This window comes from Hippoglossus hippoglossus, chromosome 8 (genome assembly GCF_009819705.1).
Source record: "Hippoglossus hippoglossus isolate fHipHip1 chromosome 8, fHipHip1.pri, whole genome shotgun sequence".
Lineage (NCBI taxonomy): Eukaryota > Metazoa > Chordata > Actinopteri > Pleuronectiformes > Pleuronectidae > Hippoglossus > Hippoglossus hippoglossus.
In genome coordinates, this window is record NC_047158.1 from 11419312 (window position 1) to 11443979 (window position 24668).

The 24668-nt window shown below is 43.2% G+C and overlaps 1 protein-coding gene across 3 annotated transcripts in view; it reads left to right on the forward strand.

Annotated features, from left to right (window-relative positions):
• ppfia3 (PTPRF interacting protein alpha 3) overlaps positions 1 to 24668 on the forward strand; it is a 32261-nt gene that overhangs the window by 704 nt on the left and 6889 nt on the right. The window contains exons 2-26 of one of the 3 annotated variants that reach the window (XM_034592920.1): positions 745 to 1469; positions 8451 to 8552; positions 8715 to 8954; positions 9044 to 9103; positions 10666 to 10794; positions 10918 to 11010; positions 11586 to 11638; positions 11748 to 11841; positions 12041 to 12175; positions 13463 to 13546; positions 13814 to 13945; positions 14395 to 14457; positions 14550 to 14629; positions 15308 to 15476; positions 15879 to 16078; positions 17331 to 17568; positions 19329 to 19462; positions 20124 to 20278; positions 20424 to 20523; positions 20640 to 20721; positions 20811 to 21011; positions 22248 to 22313; positions 22779 to 22805; positions 22986 to 23161; positions 23436 to 23533. In XM_034592920.1, the coding sequence (XP_034448811.1) occupies positions 1119 to 1469; positions 8451 to 8552; positions 8715 to 8954; positions 9044 to 9103; positions 10666 to 10794; positions 10918 to 11010; positions 11586 to 11638; positions 11748 to 11841; positions 12041 to 12175; positions 13463 to 13546; positions 13814 to 13945; positions 14395 to 14457; positions 14550 to 14629; positions 15308 to 15476; positions 15879 to 16078; positions 17331 to 17568; positions 19329 to 19462; positions 20124 to 20278; positions 20424 to 20523; positions 20640 to 20721; positions 20811 to 21011; positions 22248 to 22313; positions 22779 to 22805; positions 22986 to 23161; positions 23436 to 23533 (3262 nt within the window). In that variant the 5' untranslated portion in view covers positions 745 to 1118. The other 2 variants (XM_034592921.1, XM_034592922.1) reach the window with 2 other exon arrangements.

A 24668-nucleotide genomic window follows, 5' to 3' on the forward strand; every position in this document is an offset into this window, starting at 1 on the left:
TTTATTTTCTTAAGACATTTCCTGATTCATTTCCTGTCTGAGGATCATCAGCCTCCACATTCACCAGGACGGTTTTTTTTACTGATGGTTTCCGGAACCGTAGAAAAAGACGCTCAGGCTGCTTCCTCCTGGATCCAGCCCATAATTACAATTCATGATGACACCCTTCTCTTCTTCCTCTTCCTCATCTATTTCCTTCTCTTCTCCTTTCTTTTCGACAGCCTCCTCTCTCTCTCTTTCTATCTCTCTCTCTCTTCCTCCAGGCCTGGATAATTGCTCTGGATTTGCGTAACGTTACGTTCCGTAGGGCTGTTGCCATTCACGACTCATTTCCGTACATCACGCGCATTCATCATTATTACCATTATGGCCGTGGACGCTCGTGCACATAAAATAAAAAAGCGGAGACACGCGCTGATGGATGAATTAGTCCAGACGTTTAGTATCGCGATGTCAGGCGGTGAGAGAGGAAACACTGCTGTGTGTGTGTGTGTGTGTGTGTGTGTGTGTGTGTGTGTGTGTGTGTGTGTGTGTGTGTGTGTGTGTGTGTGTGTGTGTGTGTGTGTGTCACTTTGGATCCACATGAGCGATGATCTCAACCCGGTGGGAAACACAGGTTTCTCTATTTTCAGGGAAATGTGCGGCCTTCATCCTTTCATCCTCCTCCTCCTCCTCCTCTCAGCTGCTCTCATCATCATGTTTGCCTTAAATAAACACACACACCTTTTTCTTCTTCCCCTCCAGGTTCTTCTTCTCTTCTCATCTCAGTGAAGCCCAGGGGTCAGAGGTCGACCACCGAACCTGCACTTCTCCCTCTATCCCCTGCACCCCCCCCCCCCCCCCCCCACTGAACCCTCAGCCACTGTCACCCAACACAGTTTCCCCCAAATCACTTCCCTCCCATATTCCTCCTCTCATTTTGCTCTCCCATCATCTCCCAGCACCCGCTTCTCGCTGCCAGCCTCAGCCAATCAGCCTCAGCTGAAAGATCCTTAATTCAAAACAGTGACTGTTGAGTATTTCATGAGGAGAGCCGGCCAGTCCTCCACCAGACACTGCGTTCGAGTGTCCTAGTCGTTCGTCTTCTCATAAAACGCCTCTCACATCAAGGCCTCAAGATGATGTGCGAGGTGATGCCCACCATCTCTGAGGATGGGCGCAGCGGGGGAGGAACCGGCTCTTCGCCCCCGGCCAGCAGTGGAGGAGGAATAGGAGGCATAGGTGGATACGGCAGCCGGGAACCCCGCAGCGGAGGCAGTGGCAGTGGAGGAGGAGGGGGCGGCACCGACGAAGGTGGAAGCACGGGTAACCTGGAGTCGCTGATGGTGAACATGCTGACAGAAAGGGAGAGGCTGCTGGAGAGCCTGAGGGATACACAGGACTGTCTGGGGACGGCCCACCTACGTCTGCGGGAGCTGGGCCACGAGAAGGAGTCGCTCCAGAGGCAGCTGTCCATCGCCCTGCCGCAGGTACGAACGCCGAGGGGGTCAGCGCGACAGTCAGAGGGAGGGTGGGAGCTGCTGACACTGAGGGTCAGGTGTCGCACACTGATCACATGATGTCCGTAGAAATGAGAGGAAAAAACACTTGTCCTACATCTTAGGGTTTGATCTGCATGTTGGACTAAAGGAATATTTCACCTCAAAATCAAGAGTCAGTCACTGAGAGCGGAAAATAGCTGTGTCTCAATTCAGGGTCTGCATCCTTCAGAGGTTGCATTTGAAGACTGATTGAATCACATTAGCACACGAGGTTGTCCTCTTTCGATGGCTCCTTCAAATGCGTCCTTTCATCCCAGAGAAACGAAGGAACCAACAGGTGGATTTGTTAAAGCAACGAGACGAGTATCACGCGTCAACTCAACCGATCAGCTAACGGTACCCATGTTTAAAAAAAACAAAACAAGTGGCATTAAAACTTTCTCGTCACGTCCAACTTCAGATTTGATGCTAGGTAACAATAATAAGGGCGGGATTATCGCAATCCGATTCATTTCGATTCGCCCTATGCGGTCTAACCTGCCCATGAAGGGAGCAGTGTTTCGGTAGACCTCCTCCTCCTAAGGATGAAGCCCCTGAACTGAGACACAGCTAATGTCACATTAGATTTATCCAGTCACAGCATAATAAAGGCTCTGTAACAAGATGAAATGCATCATGGGTACTGAAGAGCAATATTTACATAATTATCTCCTCAGTGTTTATTATGAATAATTTTTGATAATGAAAATCCAGGAGATGATTTGGGATGAATTTTGGACAGAAAATATTTGGGTCATTAACCGAGTGTATTCTTTTTATTTCACTAGAGCAGAGGAGGTTGGGATCTAGAACAGATTCATTTGGTTTCTGTTTGTCGACTTCACTAAGATGCAGATTTTTTGATTGACACACAGAATGTATTGTTAGGTTGCCGTGTCTCTTTCAGGTGTGGATTTTAGGAAGCAAAATTGATTATTAGGGAAGAAAAAATGTTCAGCTAAAATGCGGTTATCAAACACTTATGACAAAGATATGTAATTGAGCCTTGATATTTTACAGTTAAACCATATTTGAATCTGCACCAAATAAATATCAGCCCACTAAATTTGCTGGATTTTTACTAAATCAATGAAATATTCCCTGAAAAATGGTGAACATTTTTTGAAAAATGCTGGGATGTTAAAGTAAGTAAAAAAAACTCTGGAACTGGATCCGCCCCTTAATCTGCACTACAATGTAAAGAGGCCCCATCCTTCTACAAACAAACAACAAACAAACAAACAAACAAACAAACAAGAATGTCATTCAGTAGAGCGCATACCACCGCCAAGGCCCAACAGTCCCGTTACATTCAATCGAGCTGCATCGAATTGCACACACTAATATTTATCGGTTCCTTAAATAATTTTTTTCATCAAGATCCACAAATGATTCCCCCGGGAAATTGGTGAAGATGTTGAAAAACACCCTCTCTTGTAATGTTAAAGAAAACAAAAGAAAAATCATGGATCCGCCGACCGAATCCATGTCAACATTTTATGAGTTGTGTCTTGGCCCATCTCGCATCCTTCTAGGAAGTTATGTAGAAATCCGTTCGGTACTTTTTACGTATTCCTGCTCACAAACAAACAAACTAGGAAAAGGGTAACAAGGTAACACTGAGGTAACAAACACACGAAAGACACAAAAGTGTTTTAATTCTTGGGCAGAAAATCTGTGTAACTTCATTGTGCGGTGAGTGAGCATCAGTCAGGCTCAGTAATTATCAATCAGACAACAACAAATTAAAGAGTAAACATATGTACAAAACTACAGAGAACTGAGCCCCCACGTCTGTAAATGAACAGTCACAATGACACAAGCTTATAGTTGAATATCAAAGCTCCGCCTGCTCGCCTTCCAGCCATGTGAGTGAGAACACGAATTCCATGATGATCGACTCCGGCGAATTCACATTCACCGTCTGTCTTCAGAGAAAGTAAACAAGCCTTATGACTGGAATTTGCTCTCCTATCAAAAGTGCGCTGATAGTGAATATGGTTCCTGTCACAGTGTTGAATTATTGATGTGTGAACCTGTAAGCAGGGTTTAATGTTGTTGTTGGTCAAGGTGGCGCTCAGTCGGATTCCTTTATTGCACCATTGTGTCCACGTCCACCTTGGTTAGAGCCTTATTAATACTTATAAGCTCTTCCTCCTGATTAAAGTAACTCTAAACTACAGAAACACTTGAGTGTCAGTACTTAAAAGCTGTACCTACTAATTAACTTAACTAGAAACTACAGAAATACTTAAGTATCAGTGCTTCAAAGCTGTACCTCTTGATTAAAGTAACTATACTCCAGAAACATGTCAGTATCAGTACTTCTAAGCTGTACCTCCTGATTACAGTAACTACAAACTACAGAATTACTTCAGTATCAGAACCTTAAAGCTGTACCTCCTGATTAAAGTTACTAGAAATTTAAGAAATAGTCTAGCATCAGTACTTCAAAGCTGTTCCTCCTGATTAAAGTTAATAGAAACTACAGAAATACTTGATTATCAGTATTTCAAAGCTGTACCTCCTGATTGAAGTAACTAGAAACTACAGTACTCGAGTATCAGTCCTTCACAGCTATTCCTACTAGATTTATCGATTCATCGAGAAAGTAAAGGCGGATTAATTTAGAACAACACTGATCATTAGTCGCAGCCCAAATTACTATTATAGAAAATATTTATGTAAAAACACACTGAAAAATCCCCTTGCTTCTCAGTTTGTGACTGTATTTCTTATCCAGGTTGCAGCAAATGATGTTAGTCAGTGTTTTTGGGAAAACACAAGCAAAACATGTGCTTAAATGAAAAAATAAAATACTGTAAAGTAACATTACTATGTACTACTATATCTGATAATTCGATTTTGAAGACAATATGTTCAAAATCATTTTTATTGCACCAGACAGATTTTTTTTCAAGCAAATGCTTAAAGAGTCTTATCAAACGACCTGCTGGGTTTTTGAAAGATTGCCACATGTAACACAAGAGAGGAACCCTAAACCTGTAGATGACGGCAAAGAATCCCCCCTTCTAGCACAAAAGCAAATATTATCCCACATCTCAGCGCCCGAGAGCTAATCATTTCGCAATTCCACTCAACATACAAGGGCTGTGTCTGTATTTTCAGGTGGGAGTCATCGTCGGACGCCTCAGGCAGCGGCGATGCCTCCCCTCGTCGTTAATACCTATTTTTCTCTGTTGCCACGCCTGAGACATCAGAATGAAATAACAGATGTAGCGCCGCTGCACGTTCTAACGCAGAGTGACTGGACATTAAAGGGCCGTATTACCTCAGCGAGGGGAGATCAATATGGCGCGCACATCTGCAGAAACACACGCGGATAGAGGAACACATGGAGCGCTCGGATCCATTCTACAGTAGATGAGTTCACTGAGTTTGTCTGTGTGTAGATGTTGCCAAGACAGAAGAAAATAGAGGGAGAGAGGGATGGAGAGAGCGACAGCATGGCACAGAGAGAGAGAGAGAGAGGGAGAGAAAAAACCTGGTCGTATGAAACACACAGGGACTAACAAATCAAGCTCATTTGCATATTGCTGCATACTAATGAGTGGCTTCTAGAGTCTGTTTTTTAGTTGTCGTGTATCATGACAGGGGAGATTGAAGTGGATGAACGGGGAGAGCGGCAGGATGGAGCATGAAAAGCGTGAGAGGTGAATGCCAGCACTGTGGAAAGGCAAGCTGAACGATTTGCATTTGACCAAAAATGATGGTGAGCTAAAAGAGACAGAGAGAGGAATCTAGAAAAATCGTTCATCCATCTCACACCATCCTTTATATAAAGTAATCCCAGAATTATAAAATCCACTGGGCCCGTAACACGCCATCTGCACACAGCAACTTCCTCCCTCGCCCCTTCCTATTCTGTCTTTTCAAATACGCTTCCTGCTTTCACTCCTTTCTCCCTTCCTTGCTTAAGGCAGCCCACCCTGCACATCAGCTCAGGAGCTTGGTGTGGACTCATTTTGGCGTTTGAGAAATAGCGTGAGGTCATTCGCCCGTGTGCTGCCATGTGGGGGTAAACTGATCACTGTTAACATAAACGCTGAAATAACAGCAGCGCCGCACACGCATCACTGCCCTTTAGTGGCTCGTTTGCATAAGCGTTTAGAAAAAAAACACATGATTCAGCGCACACGTGTGTGAGGACGAGAGTGTGCTCTGTGTCGTGTGTGTGTGTCACGCCACGATCAAGCGCTAGAGAGTCAAGACTTCTCCAGGAAGTGTTCACTAGAGTGTTGGGATTATAGATAGATAGATAGACAGACAGACAGACAGACAGACAGACAGACAGACAGGTAGGTAGGTAGGTAGGTAGGTAGACAGACAGTAGGTAGATTGACATGATAATGTCTCTCATCCTCTCTTTGTTGATCTGTTGCCATAGATACCGTTTATTTGCATTAAAGGCAACAGATTTTAATCATAACTGTCATGTAGCTAAACTGTACAATTATACATAATTGTAGGAAATTACCTAAAATCACTATTGAGCTGGACGGTTGTCAGTTCGAAATATTAGACATTACACTGCACTGGCCCAGTTCCCATTTACTCTGGTACTTGTTTTAACCTCCAGGCGTTTGTTTTAATGACGGCTGAACCCACAGCCAGTCGTGGTTATTGCACAATTAAACCAATTTCAGGTGCAACACATGCAGTAAACCTGGCTGTTAGATTTTATATCGAGGTGCGGTTTAAGAGTCCCGGTGGCCATGATCTGTGAGCGCTGTGGTAGACATGTTAGAGAATATACTGTACTCGCTGTCGGGCTGGTTCTTAGTGAGTCGTTTCCTCCTGCAGCCACAGTGAAGCACGTATGCATGTGTTTAAACTGAGGCAATGAAACTTTGCTGGTGTTGATTGTGGGAGTTTGCTAATGAAATCAAGATTTGTCAAATTGTTCGCTGTAGTTAATTGCCCTGTGTGGGTTAGCCGAATATTTTTTTATTCTGTGGGCAAAGTCAGAAGAGGTTAACGAATGCTTAGAAATTTCCAGACGTCCGAGTCGTCATTCATCAGTCAAACAGGGAGGAAAAAACTGAAGAAGCAACACAAGAGAAAAAAATGAACCCATTAGACTTTGTTATATTTTTATTTCCCTGTTTGATACCTCCACTCCCAAGCTTGTTACAAATTCCCCTTACCAGTAAAACCAGACAACAAAGTTAACAGTTAATTCCTTCTCTTTTATGGTTTTCTGAAGGTTTTCCCAACTTTTTATGTTTTGTGGTGTCTGTACCATACAGGCCAGTTGCCATTATGTTTGCTTTTCGTTGATGCATCCGTTGTTGGTCTCATCGCCTCCAAGTCGACATTTATCAATCGTACAGGGAGAAATACATGAAAGAAGCAACAGAGGAAATAGGACAAGTCTGGCACATAGACTGTAAATAAAGATGGACGACGCGTCTCCACTTCCTCCCTCCATCCAGAAATTCTATGAATGCTGCCATCTTGCGCTTCAGTTTGTGCTGTGATGAGCTGCTCTGCTCGTATTTACATTTGTACGACAGGTCGGGCTGCTCCTGCTGCCCGTCTCTCCTCTCGTCTCTCCGCCGCAAGTGCAATGCATGATGGTATACAGTATATTGCTTGGTTAGTGACCATCGTTTGTTTATTGTTGTTATATTTCATGATGCATTATGGGAAACAATATAGGGTATAAAAACAAATGTCACTAAACATTCCGACACCACTCCAAAATGGCGAACTCACTATATAGTGGACCATAGTTAATAGTGAGTCATTTTGGACACCGCCGATGTCTCTGGGTAAAACCACAGCTTCCTTCTAGAGCAGCTGCTTTTAACAACATTTAACCTTCTAGAGGAAGCAACAACGTTTTACCGATGTTCTCTCCCCTGCTAGCTTGTTACTACTTCCTCCACCTGTAAAAGCAGCTAGCTAATCTCTTCCGACGACTCTCGGTAACAACAGGCTCTTTTCTCAGCGGACACTGTGAGGAGGAGAAGTGCAGGTGTTAACAATGAAGTCAATTAGACTAGAGCAGTCGTTTATGGTTAGCAGCAGGGCCGTTCCTACTGTGCCAGTTAAAATGTCTCAAAGAGTTTCCCTCTGTGTTTGAGCTTCTTGTTTACACGCAAACGTAATTTTAAGTCGCGTAAACTGAGATTTTTACAAACTTAAAGGGATAGTTCACAGAAAAATGTTAATTCACTCATTATCTACTCAACACTATGCCGAAAGAGGGGTGGGTGAAGTGTTTGAGTCCACAAAACACTTTTGGAGTCTCAGGGGTGAACAGCATTGCGACCACGTCTTTAAACGTAAAAAAAAACAACAGGAAAAAAAACATAAAATTCCTCTATACTGCTCCTGTGGTGTCCTCGAAGTGTCCAAAACCCCGACATTCAAAGTCAACTCGAAACGACGTCCTTTACACCATGTTTTTAGCCTAAATGTCCTCTGGAGCCGCGTTCACACTGCACACAAGCTCTTGCCCAAGGGTACGTGTTGTGTTGAACATGTTGTAGGAAGACTACACAACCTACTCTCCTGAGGTGTTTAGTGACATGATTGGTGGAGCTCACTGTAACCATGGAAATGTTTACCACAGCCCAGAAAAATCATGTAGGGTACAATCATGTGCTTCAGCGTTACATAACATTTACCTCAGAACAATCTTGACTGTTTTCTAATATTATGTGCTCTGAATAAAATGTTTTATGGTTACCATCACGTAGGTTCATGGCTTAAAACTCTTTTATAGGGATTTTCTGAAACACCAATGGAGAAAATGACGTTTAAGGAACTTTGGAAAGTACATTGCTTCCATAGAAAAACGTTGTCTTTGAGTGTGTGGGATAAGCATGATCAAACTGGTCATGTCCTTGTACAGCAACCGCAGCATTGAGTCCGTAACAGCGCCCTCTTGTGACCCTGCAGGAGTTTGCAGTGCTGACTAAAGAGCTGAACCTCTGCCGGGAGCAGCTGCTGGAGAGAGAGGAGGAAATCTCCGAGCTGAAGGCAGAGCGCAACAACACACGGGTCAGTGCACTGACACGTCTGTTTAACATTATGTTCCTGTGTTTATTTGGCTGTTAATTAAAGTTCAGGTATTTATCTATCCCATCATCGGAGACATTTTATGATCACGAGAGCTGCACCTTGGGGAGGTTTTATTGTATGTGAACCACATGTTGTTTGCAGCTGCTGCTGGAACATCTGGAGTGCCTGGTGTCCCGTCACGAGCGCAGCCTGAGGATGACCGTGGTGAAGCGGCAGGCGCAGTCCCCGGCGGGGGTGTCGAGCGAGGTGGAGGTCCTAAAAGCCCTAAAGTCTCTGTTTGAGCACCACAAAGCTCTGGATGAGAAGGTGCGGGAAAGACTACGGGTGGCCTTGGAGCGAGTTGCATCCCTGGAAGAGGAGCTGCAGTCGTCCTCTCAAGAGGTGAGTTTCTGAGCGTGTGCTTTGCAACAGGTTTCTCTGAATCTCTGACGGAGACTCTCCTGATAATCCCCCCCTCTGTGTTGTTTTAGGTTGTGTCATTAAGGGACCAAATCAAGCGACGGCAGCAAGGACTAGAGAATGGCAAAGAGGTAATGACCAGAGTAACATGAGCAATTTTCATATCAAGTCCGAAGATGTCCCTACGTTATGTTGGAGCCTCTCTGTCTGGCACATTTGAATCTGATATGAAAGTCCCTGAGCATAGACGTTACAATTTACCTCTAGTTTGCCCTTTATCAATAACCTGGCCTTGGGTATTCCAAAGGAGAGAAGGGAGTATGTGTGGATGAGACTGGCTCTATTCTCCCAATGGTAAACAAATAGCCGATGTAATGTATTTAGATGCTCAAAAATACCTTCACAGTTATAGTGTTCAACTTCCACAGTGTGTTTATCATCTTATTTGGTCCTTACTAAAAGTTTTGGACGAATTAAAACTTTAACCTGGTGTTGAAGTCACTGTAGATAAAGATTTAAGATTAAAGAGATTACACTCTGTGTACAAATTTCATGGAAATTTATCCAGAAGCTGAGTTGAGATGTATCACACAAAATCCTAAATGTGAACCCCACGGTGGCTATAGAGGAAGGGTCAGGGGATCTCAGTCGTTAGGACTCATCTTGTGGGCGCTGTCATTCTGTTAAAGCAACACTCTACAACCGGAAGCTTAATTAAAATGAGCTTGATGGTTAGAATAGGGAGAATGTTTCCTCTTTCTTTGCCACTCCTCATCCTGAACGTCTGTTCTTCCTTCGGTGAGTGGGTAGGATCTTCTGTGACAAGTGTGGAACTGACTGATAGTCGCGGCTTAAATTGTCAGAATCAGGTCCAGCATGTTCAAGAGAAATGCTGAACTGTAGATCAGTTAAAAAGTCATTAAAAGCCAGCATTTATCTCTAATATTCAGCCAGGAAACTTTCAAAATATGAAGAATTTTGAGTTAGGTGTGTTGGTGACAGCTGCAGCCCTTCTGGTTCATGATGACGGGGATTATGGGTATTATCCAACATAGCTTGCTTTAATGGAGGGTGTGTGATTTCCCCATAATATCCACAATGCTGCATGGTTCAACCCTCGCTCTGGAGGTCAAAGGTTATTGCACTACTTCTGCATTGGTTTTGCTGCAATAGTGCCTCCAACCACCAGTGGCAGCTCTGAGCATGCTCCTGCTGATCCGCACCAGTGGGCTCAGTGAAGAAGATTTTGCACAGGCTGTTTTAAATGTAATGAAAGTCTCCATCTATCTATCCTTCAGAGTAAGTCAGGTTTGTGGGACTTTACACCCACTTGACCTGGATTTAATTTTTCTCTTTATCGGCTGCTGAAGTTCATCTCCTCTCCATTGAGTTTCCATTTTTCAGTGAGTGAGAAATTCCATTTGATGTGAACGCCTGAAATGAGTGTGTTTGCTTTGTTAACACTCAAAAACAACAACACCTGTCAGGACCTGTGCAGGTTTTTCATTGTTTATGAGCCGAGAACGTCATCTTTAAAGTTTCTCGTGATGGAACCATCGTGAGTTATTTAGGGGAAAACACAGGTGGTGTTTGGTTGTTTAGAAAGTGTCATGGGAGTTTGTCTGACAGAAATCAAGGGAATAGGAAGAATATGTATTATGGCCACTTAAGTAAATCTTTTCTCCTCATTCAGCGGCTTCCCAACGGACCTTCCTCCATCTTGGATGACGGGGAAGTTGACAGGCAGAGAGAGAGCGAGATCGAGCGGCAGAGGTCAGAGCTGGGACAGCTGAAAGAGAGACTGGCCCTCATGTGCAGACAGGTACCTGATTCAGAGACAGAGCTTATAGTCTGATGCTTCCACCAAAACAAACAAAATATCACCACCCCAAGTTGATAACGGACGGGAAAAAAGATGTGTGGTCACACTCTCACCTCCCCGCAGGTCGGCGAGATCGAGGAGCAGCTGACGTCGGCCAGGAGGGAGCTGGCCCGATCGGAGGAGGCCAACCAGAAACTACAGAGGGATGTGAAAGAGGTGAGACGCCCGGCGCTGTCGACAGACCACAAACCGCCACTACGTGTGTCTGTCATGGATGCACTGAGTCTATTTTGCTCATACTCACAGAGACGTGTAACAGTTTGCTATGGCAACAGAGCCGTTTGCCTACTTTGCAGCAGCAGCTGCTACTGCACGCACAAGAGCCTCTATCCTGTAGCCATGGTGACAGTGCCATCGGTAGAGCTGCAGGCGTTTTCACATGGATGCGGCTCTGTTAATCAGTCAATGTGCTGGGAGCTGATTGGAAGCATTTTGGGACGAGAGTTTCTCAGTTCACTCAGCAAACCTTTTCCCCTTTGTGCTCACCTGCTTCTCCCCAATCGCTGCTCTTTTATTTTCCCGCCTCTGTCAGACATGTTGCTGCCTCTGAAATCTGTCAACAACAACAAATTACCAGACACTATTATTCTTCAGTTGACAGCTGGTCAGGACAAGTGAATTCCTTCTGATTAATGTAAACTTGACCTTTGCCCTCTCCTACTTTCTCTGTTTGGACTTCTTCCCTTTCTATTTCTGAGTCAGATAGTTTTCTTTTTGTTTACATCCCTCAGGCACTTTGTCAAAGGGAAGACATGGAGGAGAGAATCACCACATTAGAACGCAGGTTTGTGGTTTATTTTTCCACGTGTCCATGAACTCTCAGAGATCGCCCTGTTTCCAAAGTACGCTCCGCTCACTGCTCTGTCTGTCTGCTGTTTTCTTCTGGTGTGCAGGTACCTGAGCGCCCAGAGGGAGGCAACGTCTCTCCACGACACAAAAGATAAACTAGAGAACGAGTTGGCCAGCAAAGAGTCTCTCCACAGACAGGTGAGAAACGTCTTGCTCATCCCTGTTGGTGTCCCATGTTGATTGGCAGCTTGGCCACGTTTCCCGTTGGCACACAAGAGCGTGCCATCAACAAATGTTCTTCTCCTCCGGTGGCTTTGATCATCACTGCTGCCCCGCGGCAATCCTCAGTTGTGCTCCGAGTTTCACCTCCACTCCCTCTAATCCTGTCTTCTTGCAGAGCGAAGAGAAGAACCGGCAGCTTCAGGAGCGTCTAGACGATGCCAAACAGAAGCTACAACAAACTCTGCAGAGGGCCGAGACGCTGCCGGAGATCGAGGCCCAGCTCGCCCAGAGAGTGGCAGCACTCAACAAGGTGTGTGTGGGTTTCACCTCCTGCACTCTTATGATGTTGATTTTACGTGTCCTTGCTGTGCAATCCCCTGTAATAATGCTGCTTTATTCTATTTCTAACCTTCAGTAAACCACATTGTAACCATAATCTATTGACTAATATCACATATCTCACCTCCCACTTGCCATGTGTATTGTTAAGGGCACAAGGAAGTACAGTGTAGAATTTGGACACGCGTTTAAATGTTCAATATGAATAAACTTTGAATAAACGAGCAACCAGCAGTCTATAGCAGTGATGGCTGGTACTGATCCATGTAAGATACGTCAGTGACAACAATAACTGATTCTCCAGTTCGGGGTTCTGCATACTGACTCCAGCTTCACTGAGCTTTGAATGACCAGGTGAGCAGCAGTGGTGTTGCAGCTTCAGGGTTCTGTGGACTGAGTCCTGCAGTCGGCCTTTACTTGTCGCAGCTAATTTACTGCAGGTCACTTTTACAGTTTCAGATAGAACGCTGCAGCCAGCATTGCCACAGACCAAGAAAACAGCCCATTCCAAACAGACAGGTTTAGAACGAGCACTGCACAAGTACTACATCAATAAGTATGCACTTGTGTGCAGCAGCGTGTGCAGCAGCGTGTGCAGCAGCGTGTGCAGCGTCTCCGCTCTAATCTGTGCATGAGCTAATATGCTCTCATTCAGACTGCGTTAATGTGTGTATGCATGTGTAGGCATGTAATCTGGCGCAGGCATGAATGTGTAGTATTCTTGCGTGTGTGAGTGCCTTCTGTTTTCTTTTATTCATGAGTGAAATGAAACAATAGATGTCGAGTGACAGACGAATACCGAATATTTCCATTGTGGTTCCAGTAATTCTTCAGAAACGGTCTGAGTTGAAAGGGCAGATATCAGCACATCTGTTTGATCCTTGGGCGATCGGCACGTTGAGAACTGCGTGCGGCTCAAATTCTTCACGACTGACTGACTTATTTAATTGTTCATATGTGAACCTCTTGCATTCCTGTAAGCATGGTTTTCACCCATGCCAACGCCACTAGCCAAACCTCCTGAAGGGCTACACTTACTGTACTTCCTACGTGTTCGGGCAGGATGGTTGCCATGGCAGGATAAGATTGATGCTGTGTAAGACGCAGGCAACCAAACTTTCCTGTTTACTGTGATCTGCACAGGCATGTAACTAATTGGTAGACTCGGTCAACAAGCTGTTTCCTTTGTGTTAATTTGTGATAGTCCCGCAACGTGGTTCCAGCTCTAACCCTGCTCCCTTCCTCTCCAATCATTCAGGCGGAGGAGCGTCATGGCAACTTTGAGGAGCGACTGCGACAGATGGAGGCGCAACTGGAGGAGAAGAACCAGGAGCTACAGAGAGTGAGTCATGATCGCTTTTCTATCACTCTTTCTGTTTTCATCCTCCCCCTCTGTCATGCAGTTCCTTTTGTCAGACGTTACGCAGCACAAAGGCGCGCTAATTTTCCAAGCCCTCTATTTGACCGTGCACATTTAGATAGAAATCTTTTTCTCTTGCTCTCAGTCATGCAGAATACTTGCTATCAACTCTCCTCCCACCTTTCCTTCTCTCACTCACTTTTTTTTTTTCTCCTTTCTTTCTCACCCGTCTCGCTCTCGCCCCCTCAGGCGAGGCAGAGGGAGAGAATGAACGACGAACACAACAAGCGCCTCTCCGACACGGTGGACAAGCTGCTGTCTGAGTCCAATGAGAGGCTGCAACTCCATCTGAAGGAGAGGATGGCCGCACTGGAAGAAAAGGTGACCAGCTCCCATCACCGCCGGCCTTCGTAAAACAACTCCATTCTGCAGTTGGTTAGACTGCAACAGAATGAGTTCAGTCAATTCCAAAGAATGAGTTCAGTCAATTCCAAAGAATGAATTCAGTCAATTCCAAATAATCTTTACAACTTCCAAGGAGAAACGAGTTAGATCCTGTAGAATTTCTTTACTTTAAAAGGCCAGAAAGTTAAGAGATTTTATTTTATTAATTAAAAAAAACACCATTTAGGGCATAAACCTACATTCTCTGGCAAAAAGTCAGCCTCTTCTGAGAAATCAGTATCACAAAAGAAGCATTTTCTTTTGTAGCAAGAAAAATAAGTAAAATGTTAAAACTGACTTCTCACAAAATGTTGCTGTCACGTTTAATTTTGGAATATAGCGTTTTTATTTTACAGAAATAAAGCTTCTCATTCTTTCCCCTCCAGAATGCTCTGTCTGAGGAACTGTCTAACATGAAGAAACTCCAGGATGATCTCATAGCAAACAAGGTGATTCGACTCAGGGTTTCACTCTCAGTTGAAGCTGTTGAACACATGTTCTTTTTTTTTCCCAACAACTCTTGTCTGGTTTCCACTCCCAGGACCAACTGATTGCGGAGCTGGAAAGGCTTCAGCTGGAGTTAGATCAGCTAAGAGCCAGACCTGGGGGCTCTTATTCCAGGTAAGAGCAGTTTAGACAAAACAAAGTGCAACTTGAACAATTATTCTGACTGTAAATGTGCCAGCGTTGTGGCTGTCATCTTGTCAGACATTGTAGATAAATCACTCCACGCTGGAGATGTTGAACACTTTCATCAATTACAAAGGCCAAAGCAGTGCTGACAGAAAAACACTTTTCATTTCTTGGTTGCACACACCCATAAACCAACACTTCTTATTCTCACAGCCCCTCCTGCACGTCTCGACACCTTCTTGTACTTACTTTTGTTTATTGAAAGATGATGCACTTATTGTATGACGTTAATGTTATAGTTTGGGGCAGCCTGATTGGTTAGTGCTCATAGTCTGTGGTTCACAGATCTTTCACTGCATGTCCTTTTACTGTTGTTGTGAAGATGTCTGACCCGGACACTCTCCTGCTGTGTTCTTCATAAATGAAAGGAGTGTTTTATTAGTTGTAGTTTTATTCATATATTATAATCTTTTTTAATGATTTATAGGTGATGTAGTATGTTAGAAATAGATTTTTGAACTTTCTCCTGTACATGTATCACTTTGCTGTTTTTTCTTGTGTTCCACAGTCTTTCTCTAATTTCCACCACAATCTTATTCTCCTTGCAGGGATAATTAACTTTTTATCACATCTTGTATCACATTATCTTCCCCTCTATCTCTCCAGTCGCTCACTGCCAGGTAGCGCTCTGGAGTTGCGGTATTCTCATGGAGGCGGGTCCCTCCCCACAGGTTCCACCACTCATCTGGATACCTTCTGTAACGCCTCCGCCGGGGGCGTGGTCAGGCGAAGTCACCGTGCCCGTTGGAGCTCTGCCCGAGAGGACTCGACCAAGGTGAGAATCTTAACATCCCTACAATCTACCTGAAAAGGTAATCAGCTCTAAGAAGACAAATCTAAATGTAGCTGGAATCAAATTTATGGATTACCTCCTGTAACTATACCTGTCACTTTCATGTTGACGACATTATATTTATCCTGATCTTCCATGGCTATTTTATTGAAGAAAACAAACACATAACATTATTTTAATTGAAACCTACTTTCACCTCTGATTGTCAAAAGACTGTATGGACATGCAAATATTTGCCAATTAGCAGGCTGGTTTGAAAGGTTGTAAACTTTGCTGGCTAGCTTGCTAAAAAATGACTTGGTGTTGAAAAAGGGCGAATGATTAGAATTTGTAAATGTGATCCGTTCATGAACGAGTATTGAGTTCTGTCCTCTTGCTCTCCATGTGCAGTACCCCGATTGGGAGAGTGGTGCTCTTCTTGGGACTGGGTATGATCCAGGCGTGGACGTGGGCTGCTCCGACGATGAGGACGACGGGGATCATCGTTTTGGCTCCGAGCTGCTGTCCCCTAGTGGACAGACAGACGTCCAGACCCTGGCCATCATGCTGCAGGAACAGCTGGAGGCCATCAATAAGGAGATCAAGTGAGGAAGGGCAGCAGCGCTGAACAGCTGGGAGGAAGGGGGCAGGGGTTCAGGGAAGTGAGAATGGCAGAAATGTCTTTCCACATAAAACGGTCGGTTTCAACACTATCACAAACTGCAGCCTTGAAGATAAACATATCAATGCCTCTCTGACACCATTTAAACAACAGCTGCAGTGGTAGATGGTGTCATCTGTTCCATTACTTTACTAAAATAACTTCCTTATCAAAAAATGCCCTGCATTTAAAAATCCTACTTAAGTAAAGTAAAAGTACTTTTTCTGCAGAATGTAATATCCCTGAGACTTATTATCATTATCATATATATCATATATCATTATTTAGTTTATACTGTACTCATGACGTTTGCTTAGTTCTAGTCCTCGTTTGGTGGTTTTATTTCAGGGGCTCTCAACATCTAGTCGGCTCCCTCCAAAAGGGTCACATGATAGATCTGAGAGGTTGTGAGATTATTGATTTAAAATGAATTCTATTAACTTTGTTTTATCGTATGATTTTACATCCATGGGTCTCACACAGCTGTTTGAATTTCACCATCCAATGGAAAGGTTTCCCATCGAACATTTCATTTTAATGAGCTTATGACGCAAAATTAACCAGCAACTACATGTATGTTTGTTAAATAAATTTAACAGAATAAATAGTTGATAGATTTCTCTTTGAAATGTACTGAAGTAGAAGTATAAAGTTGCGCAAAATTGAAACAGTCAAGTACAAGTGTTACTATTTTTCTTTGTTAAAATCCTACGTTAAGCAGATGACTGAACAGAATGTGAAATAATTTAATGAGCCAATCAACAGATAATAACTACTTTGGCTATACGAGAATCTTATGGATGATACATTTTATCAAATAAAACTGCTTCTTTATCTAAACTATAACTATATAACTAAACTAAAGCTATTTCTTTATGCTATGCTAAGCTAACTAAGTGCTAGCTAAGCGTACAAGCAAAAGAAAATTCCTTAAAGTCTATCCTAATCTGTTAATAATAATATAAAAAGTTAGTCCTGACAAGATAAAAAATTAAGAACTCAAGGTAAACAGCAGAAAAACTATCAGAGCATCAGAGCAGAAATATTCTTTCTGTGATGTACACATTTTTTATTACATATTTTTGATTACATTTATTTGTTTACACATTAAAGTAGAGTATGTCATCGTCATCATATTGATGACAAATGTTTCACTCCTCTCCCTCCTCCTTTTCTCTCTCCACATTCAAAACCAGACTCATTCAGGAGGAGAAGGAGAACACGGAGTTGCGGGCCGAGGAGATTGAGAGCCGGGTCAGCGTGGCGTTGGACAGTCCCCCCATGCCTCCGACCTCCCTGGGCAGAGACAGCACAGGACGGGGTTTCATCCCCTCGTCCATTACATCCTCCACCCTGGCCTCCCCCTCTCCCCCCAGCTCTGGACACTCCACCCCTCGCCTGCCGCACTCCCCCGCCCGGGAGACTGATCGACAGGTACTGCTAGAATACAGAAATTCACTTCTATTCTCAGCAGTGTTAACATGATTCCTTTTTTATCCTGTTTATGCAAACAGCTCCTCTAGACAGTGAGTCATGTGAACAAAATATAAGTAAATCATTGAGACAGGGTCAGAGAAGTTCAGTTATTCTTCAACAGCAGGTTAGATTGGCCAAGATTGATCAAAGTAACTCGGTATGTTGGCTGGTGCCAGACACTCTGGTTACCGTATTTCAGAAGTGGGCGGATGAATTACAAAAGACAGTGCAATACACAAAAAACAGGCTGTCTGTGGTGTTAAAGACTGTGAAAGCAATAGTGTTGATATGAGGTGTTAAAGCTACGAAGCAGGATGCAAGCAAAAAAACAACAAACACACAACAGTGGTCAGAAACCTCACCGGCTTCCACTTCTGTTGAAATCAAAAAGCTGAAGTCTTAGGAAGTTGTTTTCAGTAATAAAAGATTGATTGGTCTTTATTCCCTAAAGCCCATAGACTGTATATAAAGATGGACGACATGACAGCTCCCATCAAAGTGAAGCCAAAGTATCTCAATTGGCCCCTGGTGGCTGGCTGCAGTATAGGTCATAAACGATGCCTCCTTTGTGTAAGCAGATGGGAGATGGACCAAACCAAAAAGTCAAAGTAGCCCTGATGTTATATACATTTTTCTCAAAGATTTTTTTTGTCATTTTAGCTATTATTTTTCACATTGATGTATGTTCATATGCTTGTTTTCTGATAAGTTTTATTTATTATTACATGCTGTAAAAACAGGGTGAAACATCATGATTGACAGCTGAAACTGACTCATGATTGGTTGAGCACATGTATAAGCGAGACCTCGAAACCGCAGCTCCATCCCCAGATCACAAATGTGCAAACTCGAAATGTGCAAGATGGAAGCATTTGTATCCGGGATACTTTGGCCAAATTTTTGTGTAGTGAGAGAAAGTAGAGATGCTCTGTCCATCCTTATACAGTCCATGCTAAAGCCTATATTAAAGTCTTGGTCTAACCAGCAGTCGAAAATTCAATGATCTTGAGTTTAGTATCATAGAAAACAAGCACATTCACACATGAGAAGCTGGTACCAGTGATTCTTTTGTGGTTTACCAGTTGAAAAGTCTTTGTCAGTTCATTTTCTCTCAGTCAACTAAGTCTAGTCTTTGTACTGGTTTCTGGGTAACCCTTGATAGGGGTCCAACAATGGTTTACCTGTGAGTCACCTAGGAGGTTACGTACATCAGTTAACTTAACTTGGACTGGAAATGGGATTAGCATAACTTTCCTGAACTCTCTCCCGATTTTCTGGTCTAGTCAAGATTTTGTATGTTGTTTTTTGTACAATTTTAACAATTTAGATGTAATATGTTGATTAGTGGAGAAAAGTCAGAGATTAATTGGCATCTGTGAGGTTAAAGGAGCTGGCTACATTTATCATCCCATGTCTGTGTCTTAAGCACAGGCTCGAACTTTTTCAATGATGGTTTGTCAGTTTATTGATTAGAGGGATTATTCGTAATATAATGAATTGTCCATATTATGTGTTACGATGATGAGGGAGCAAAACCATGAGTTAAATACATATTAGTTGGTGCAATCAAATGTTTGTAGCCTTAGTTTGTCTGGAAAACTAATGAAGCATAATAACAAACAGTCCAGTTCATGATTCAAGTGTCCTGAGTAATAAAGTTGCATAAATGTTAAATATTTGGTGGTTTTTAATAGATTTTTTTCAACATAACGTTCTAGAACAACAAAGACGATGATCGGTCTCTCGCACTTCTTGACTCTACACCTCCTCCGACTCCTCGTGCGCTGCGATTGGACAGGATGGCTCTCACCCACCCAGGCGCGATGCTCGACGACCCCCGGGACTTTCGCAGGTAAGGCACACACACATTAGACAATGTATGTTAGTATCATTTTCAGATAAGGCAACATTTATAAACTGTAATTAATAAATATTTGCTCACACTATATAGTCTACAGTTTGTGGAAAAGGTAGACATCTCCAATGGATTGAGTAACCACTTCTGGAAGTCATGTTATTGCCAAAATATTTGATTTGAACTCTGGTGCAAGACAGGCTTTATTCAAAGAACAGAATGGAAACTTCTAAACATAAAAATGTCATAAAACAGCTCTTCCATCAACATTCAATATTTACTCTAAAGCTCTTTTTACATGTTTACTATATATTTACATTTATACCTCTATAATGTAATAAATGGTCACAGCCTGTAAGTCTGGACTTTTAAAGGTTAATGAGCAGTTTATAAAGATAGGTGCTTACAGAGACTACTGGAGAAATATTGTTAATGAATTAAAAGTTGGGATATTACACACTCTGGTACACAAATTGATGTTCTTATTAATGGCTTACAACTGATCTATAAAGAAGGAGTAAATTGTGTATTAACCATAATAAAACTATTAAATAAAGTTAATACAACCTAATCACAAAGTTATAGCAATATATCAAATGTAATGCTATTATTGCATATTTAGCTGTTTCCCCTCAGTGATTTCCTTCGTCTCCTCCAGTCTCTCGGCAGATGGTAGCAGCTCCAACAGCAGCCAAGATTCTCTCCACAAGTCCAGTAAGAAGAAAAGCATCAAGTCTTCCATCGGTCGCCTTTTTGGAAAGAAGGAGAAGGGGAGGATGGGCCAGCCCGGGCGGGATGGATCTGCTTCTCTTGGTAAACAGATGGAGGATAAGGCTGATAACACTGACTGTATACGAGTTATCTACTCTTGTTAACATTTTCATTTAAACATATTTGAGGTGCTCATATCTGAATTGTCGTTTATTCTGATTGTGACCTTTGACCTTCCTGCGAACAGCATCTACACCCTCTGAAGAACTGGCCTCTGGAGACCCGATGGGGATCAACAAGACGGGGACTCTGGGTCCGGCAGATAAAGACCGCCGCAGCAAGAAGAAGTGAGTGTCAGAAAAGAGGGGAAGGCTCTTCTTTTTCAACTTTATTATCATTTCAAACTTTGTGTTTTGACTAGAGGAGAACTAAATGAAACTTATGATTCTTCCCTTCCTAACAGGCATGAGCTACTAGAAGAAGCATGTCGCCAAGGACTTCCCTTTGCATCTTGGGATGGCCCGACTGTTGTATCTTGGTTGGAGGTACAGAAATCTTAGGGATGGGATAAATTAATTATAAAACAATATTGTATTCATATAACGTGTAACGTCTCATGTCTGCCTCCTACCAGCTGTGGGTGGGGATGCCAGCCTGGTACGTCGCAGCCTGTCGCTCAAATGTTAAGAGCGGGGCCATCATGGCCAACTTGTCCGACACAGAGATCCAGAGGGAGATCGGCATCAGTAACCCACTTCACCGCCTCAAACTGAGGCTGGCCATCCAGGAGATGGTATCCCTCACCAGCCCGTCAGCGCCGGCTAGCACTCGCTCTGTGAGACTCACATTTAACACATTCTTTCATTTTAAAGAGAAGAAAGAGGCGTTACAGCTGCACATATGTTCTTAAGCCACAGAAAATCCCAGTCTAGACAACTTTCCTGTAGGATTAAATTTAAAGAGGTGTGTAATTGGAGTATATTAAGACTTTTAACACCTTCAAATGTCGATGTTTGAAACATTCTCTAGGCTGAGCATATATGTTTTTAATAGAATACACAAATGCAGAATTCAAGCATTAGCTGTGTGAAGTACACGTTGAACCAGATGTTTGTAGTTTTGAGATTAGCTGAAATGTGAATGATCCCTGTTTGGCCATTTCCTGTGGAAGTCGGTGAGAGGATACAAAAATATTTTTATTGAAAGTGCATGATACCAAACAAGGATGATGTAAAAGTAAAAAGCAGATTGTGTTCAGAGGAATACAGGAGGGGGGGCGGCATGGTGCTGTGGTGGTTACCACTGTCACCTCACAACCTGTCTAGGGTGTACTGTCAGCTGGGATTAGCTCCAGCTCCTCCGGGACCCTCAGAGGATGAGCGGTATAGATGATGGATGGATGGATCAAAGAGAGAGAAGGGAAGAAAAACACGCTTTGGAGTTAATCACATGCAAAAGAACATGAAACATATCGAACATTAGATGAAAGTCAGAAACACTCAAATAAAACTACAAATACTAAAGCGTTTCCACAGGAGAAAGGTAGCAAACTGCACAGACATGATTTAGTTTTTGCCTATTTCCTCTCAAATAATTCTTAACAAAATCTTAATTTTCTCAAGCTTTTTTACTCAGTGGCAAAGATAAACCAGATGTTTAAAAGCGTAGTAAAAATGTTGCACATGCTCATAAGCTGGTGACGCAGCCTTTTTATGTCTCCTTTTCCTAAGAGTCAGGAATAACTAAAACCCCGACTTCCCCTGACAGATTCAGTCGATACAGTTTTTGCTCCAACACCAGATTTTGATTTGGCTTGGCACTTTTCCAACTCCTCGCTTGGCTTCTTATGTATTTACAGCATTAATGAGATAAAATGTAAAAAAAAATGATCAGTCATACAATTTTGCTCAGCAGAGTTATCCCTCTAGCTCACACGCACCGGTGGGACCTCCTGTGAGAAAGCAGTCTGCTAACACCTTGGGATGTGGCTTGTTTTAGGCGTTGACTCGATGCAATATGTGATGCTTTTTAATCTCACGCTTTCACTTTCCTCCTGTTCACATGGCCACAGTCGACCAGTAATGTGTGGATGACCCACGCAGAGATGGAGACTCTGAACGCTGCCACCAAACCTCCGGTTAGTGCCCTGGCTCTCCTGTCTCTGTCCGGCAAAACCTCTTCTTACATTTTCATGATTATTTTAAATTATTTTAAGCGTGTCGTCTGGTCTGCATCATGTTGACGAGTCTCTCCCCTCCCTCTTCCTCTCACACTCTACACTTTTTGTGTTTCTCTCTCTGTCTCTGTATATATCTATCTCTTTGTGGGCCCAGGCCATAGTGTTGAGCATCTTCTTCTCTCCCTCTTGTTGCTGTTTCAGTGTGAACTGCTTCCAACTAATGACCCGTTCACTAACACACTATTCCTCCCTTTTGTCCTCTTTTCCTGCTGCTGCTGCTGCTGCTCCCTCCTCCTCTGCTTCTCCTACATCCATTCCACCTTGCTCCTGACCCCTACTCCTCTTTCCCTCACCACCTCCACATCACTTTCTCTGGATCCGTCTCTTTCTCTGTCTGCCTCCTCCCTTCTCTCGCCGCTGCAGGAGCTGAAAGAGTTCAGCTGGGATCAGGTAAGGACCAACCGCAACTTCTGAAAAGTCAGAATTAATCCAACATGCTTCACATTTGTCAGTAATTTGATCTCTCGTGAGACCAAGCGCGGTGAGTCATGAGCCGCTGAATTGCAGCCGCCATCAGATATCAAGCCAAGTGTGAGTCAGCGTTGATCATCTGTGGTTGTCCCCCTCCAGATACTGGCCTATGGTGATATGAATCACGAGTGGGTGGGCAACGACTGGCTGCCCAGCCTGGGCCTGCCACAGTATCGCAGCTATTTCATGGAGTCCCTGGTGGATGCACGCATGTTGGACCACCTGACCAAGAAGGAACTGAGAGGACAGCTGAAAATGGTGGACAGCTTTCACAGGTAGAGCTCGGCTCTCGCTCACAGCCATAATTCATACCTCTTTTTCTCACTTCTCCTTCTTTGCTATTGTCTTTCTTTGAGAGTTCCTGTTGTTGTGACACAGGACACTCTCACTGTTCAGGTGTGTGTCTCCAGGCCCTCTTTAAGTCCTCTTTTAAAAGGAGTTAAGGGCTCAGACACCTCAGGATTGTGTTAATGCTTTCTGAGTACAGGTGAGAGTGGAAACAAGACCTTAGTTCACCCACCCGCCTTCTGGCTCTTTGACCTTTCCCAGGGTCAGTTTGCATTACGGCATCATGTGCCTGAAGCGTCTGAATTACGATCGCAAAGAGCTGGAGAGGAGGAGAGAAGAGAGCGCCCACCAGAACAAAGGTGAGCTCTTTTTTTTGTCCGTTACTATCTCATCATTCATGCCCCGGATTAGGGATGGTATCGTTAGTGTCTCTGACCCCCGTCCATCCAACTAACTCTTCTATTCATGCTGAGCTATTGTCCTGTTCCAAGCATACCTTAGTCATATGAACCCTTGCATCTATTTCCAGGTAAATTATTTACACCATTGTTATTCTTACACATTATTATTGCTTCATTTGTTTGTCTGCCATTTTTTTAATTAATGTGGCCCATATGGTCTCATTAAACACCAAATATATGGTCACAGTGGTGAAACACAAAACTGAATAGCCTTTTTCAAAATATCCCATGTGAAATTAAGTTTTTTTTTAATCCTTTAAATCATCGTATAATGAACAATAAAGCCTGAAATGGTAATTTTATCTACATTCTGACCTAAATCACATCACAAGCACAGGCTTTACTCTACAGAGAGACTGTTAAACCTGCCTGTCTCTGGAGCTCATGGCAGTGTACCTGACTGTAACTGTGCACTGTGACCCAGAGGCTCGCTGCTGTTGATGTTTCGCACATCGTTCCTAATCTAAAACAAAAAACAAACACACCATCTAACCGTATAAATCTGGAACAAATTGTGCCAAGCATCACAATTATTACATCCCTAACCTGTTTTTAAAAATAGAAAATAAATAAATGACACAAAATAAAGATTTCCCCTCATTAAACCAGGCTGCAAAATGTCCCAGTTAATGAGATTTCAAGCGAGGAGCTGTTGGGACATATTGTCAAGTCTGAAATCATCTCATACTTCAACATGTCAGTTGCTCTGGACTTTTACTGGAACTTTTCCTGCCAGCCCCTCGTAAAATGTCTGGAGAATGTCTGAGTGAGCCCATGTGAGAATACAGCAGGAAAATGTCACAGTGAGCGAGTGGGCGTGTTGACACGAAACTGGGAGAATACAAATATCTCAGGATACTGGACACGGACAAGTAAAAAGCCCCCATCTCTTCGACACAGGAAGCCAAGTCCGAAGTTAATATCTTAAGTGAGGTCTAGGAATTTGAAACAAAAAAGTATTTAAACCTATCTCATACAGAGACTCTGGCCCAGAGGCCCCTTACACCTGTGGCCCCGGACCAAGACTATATAG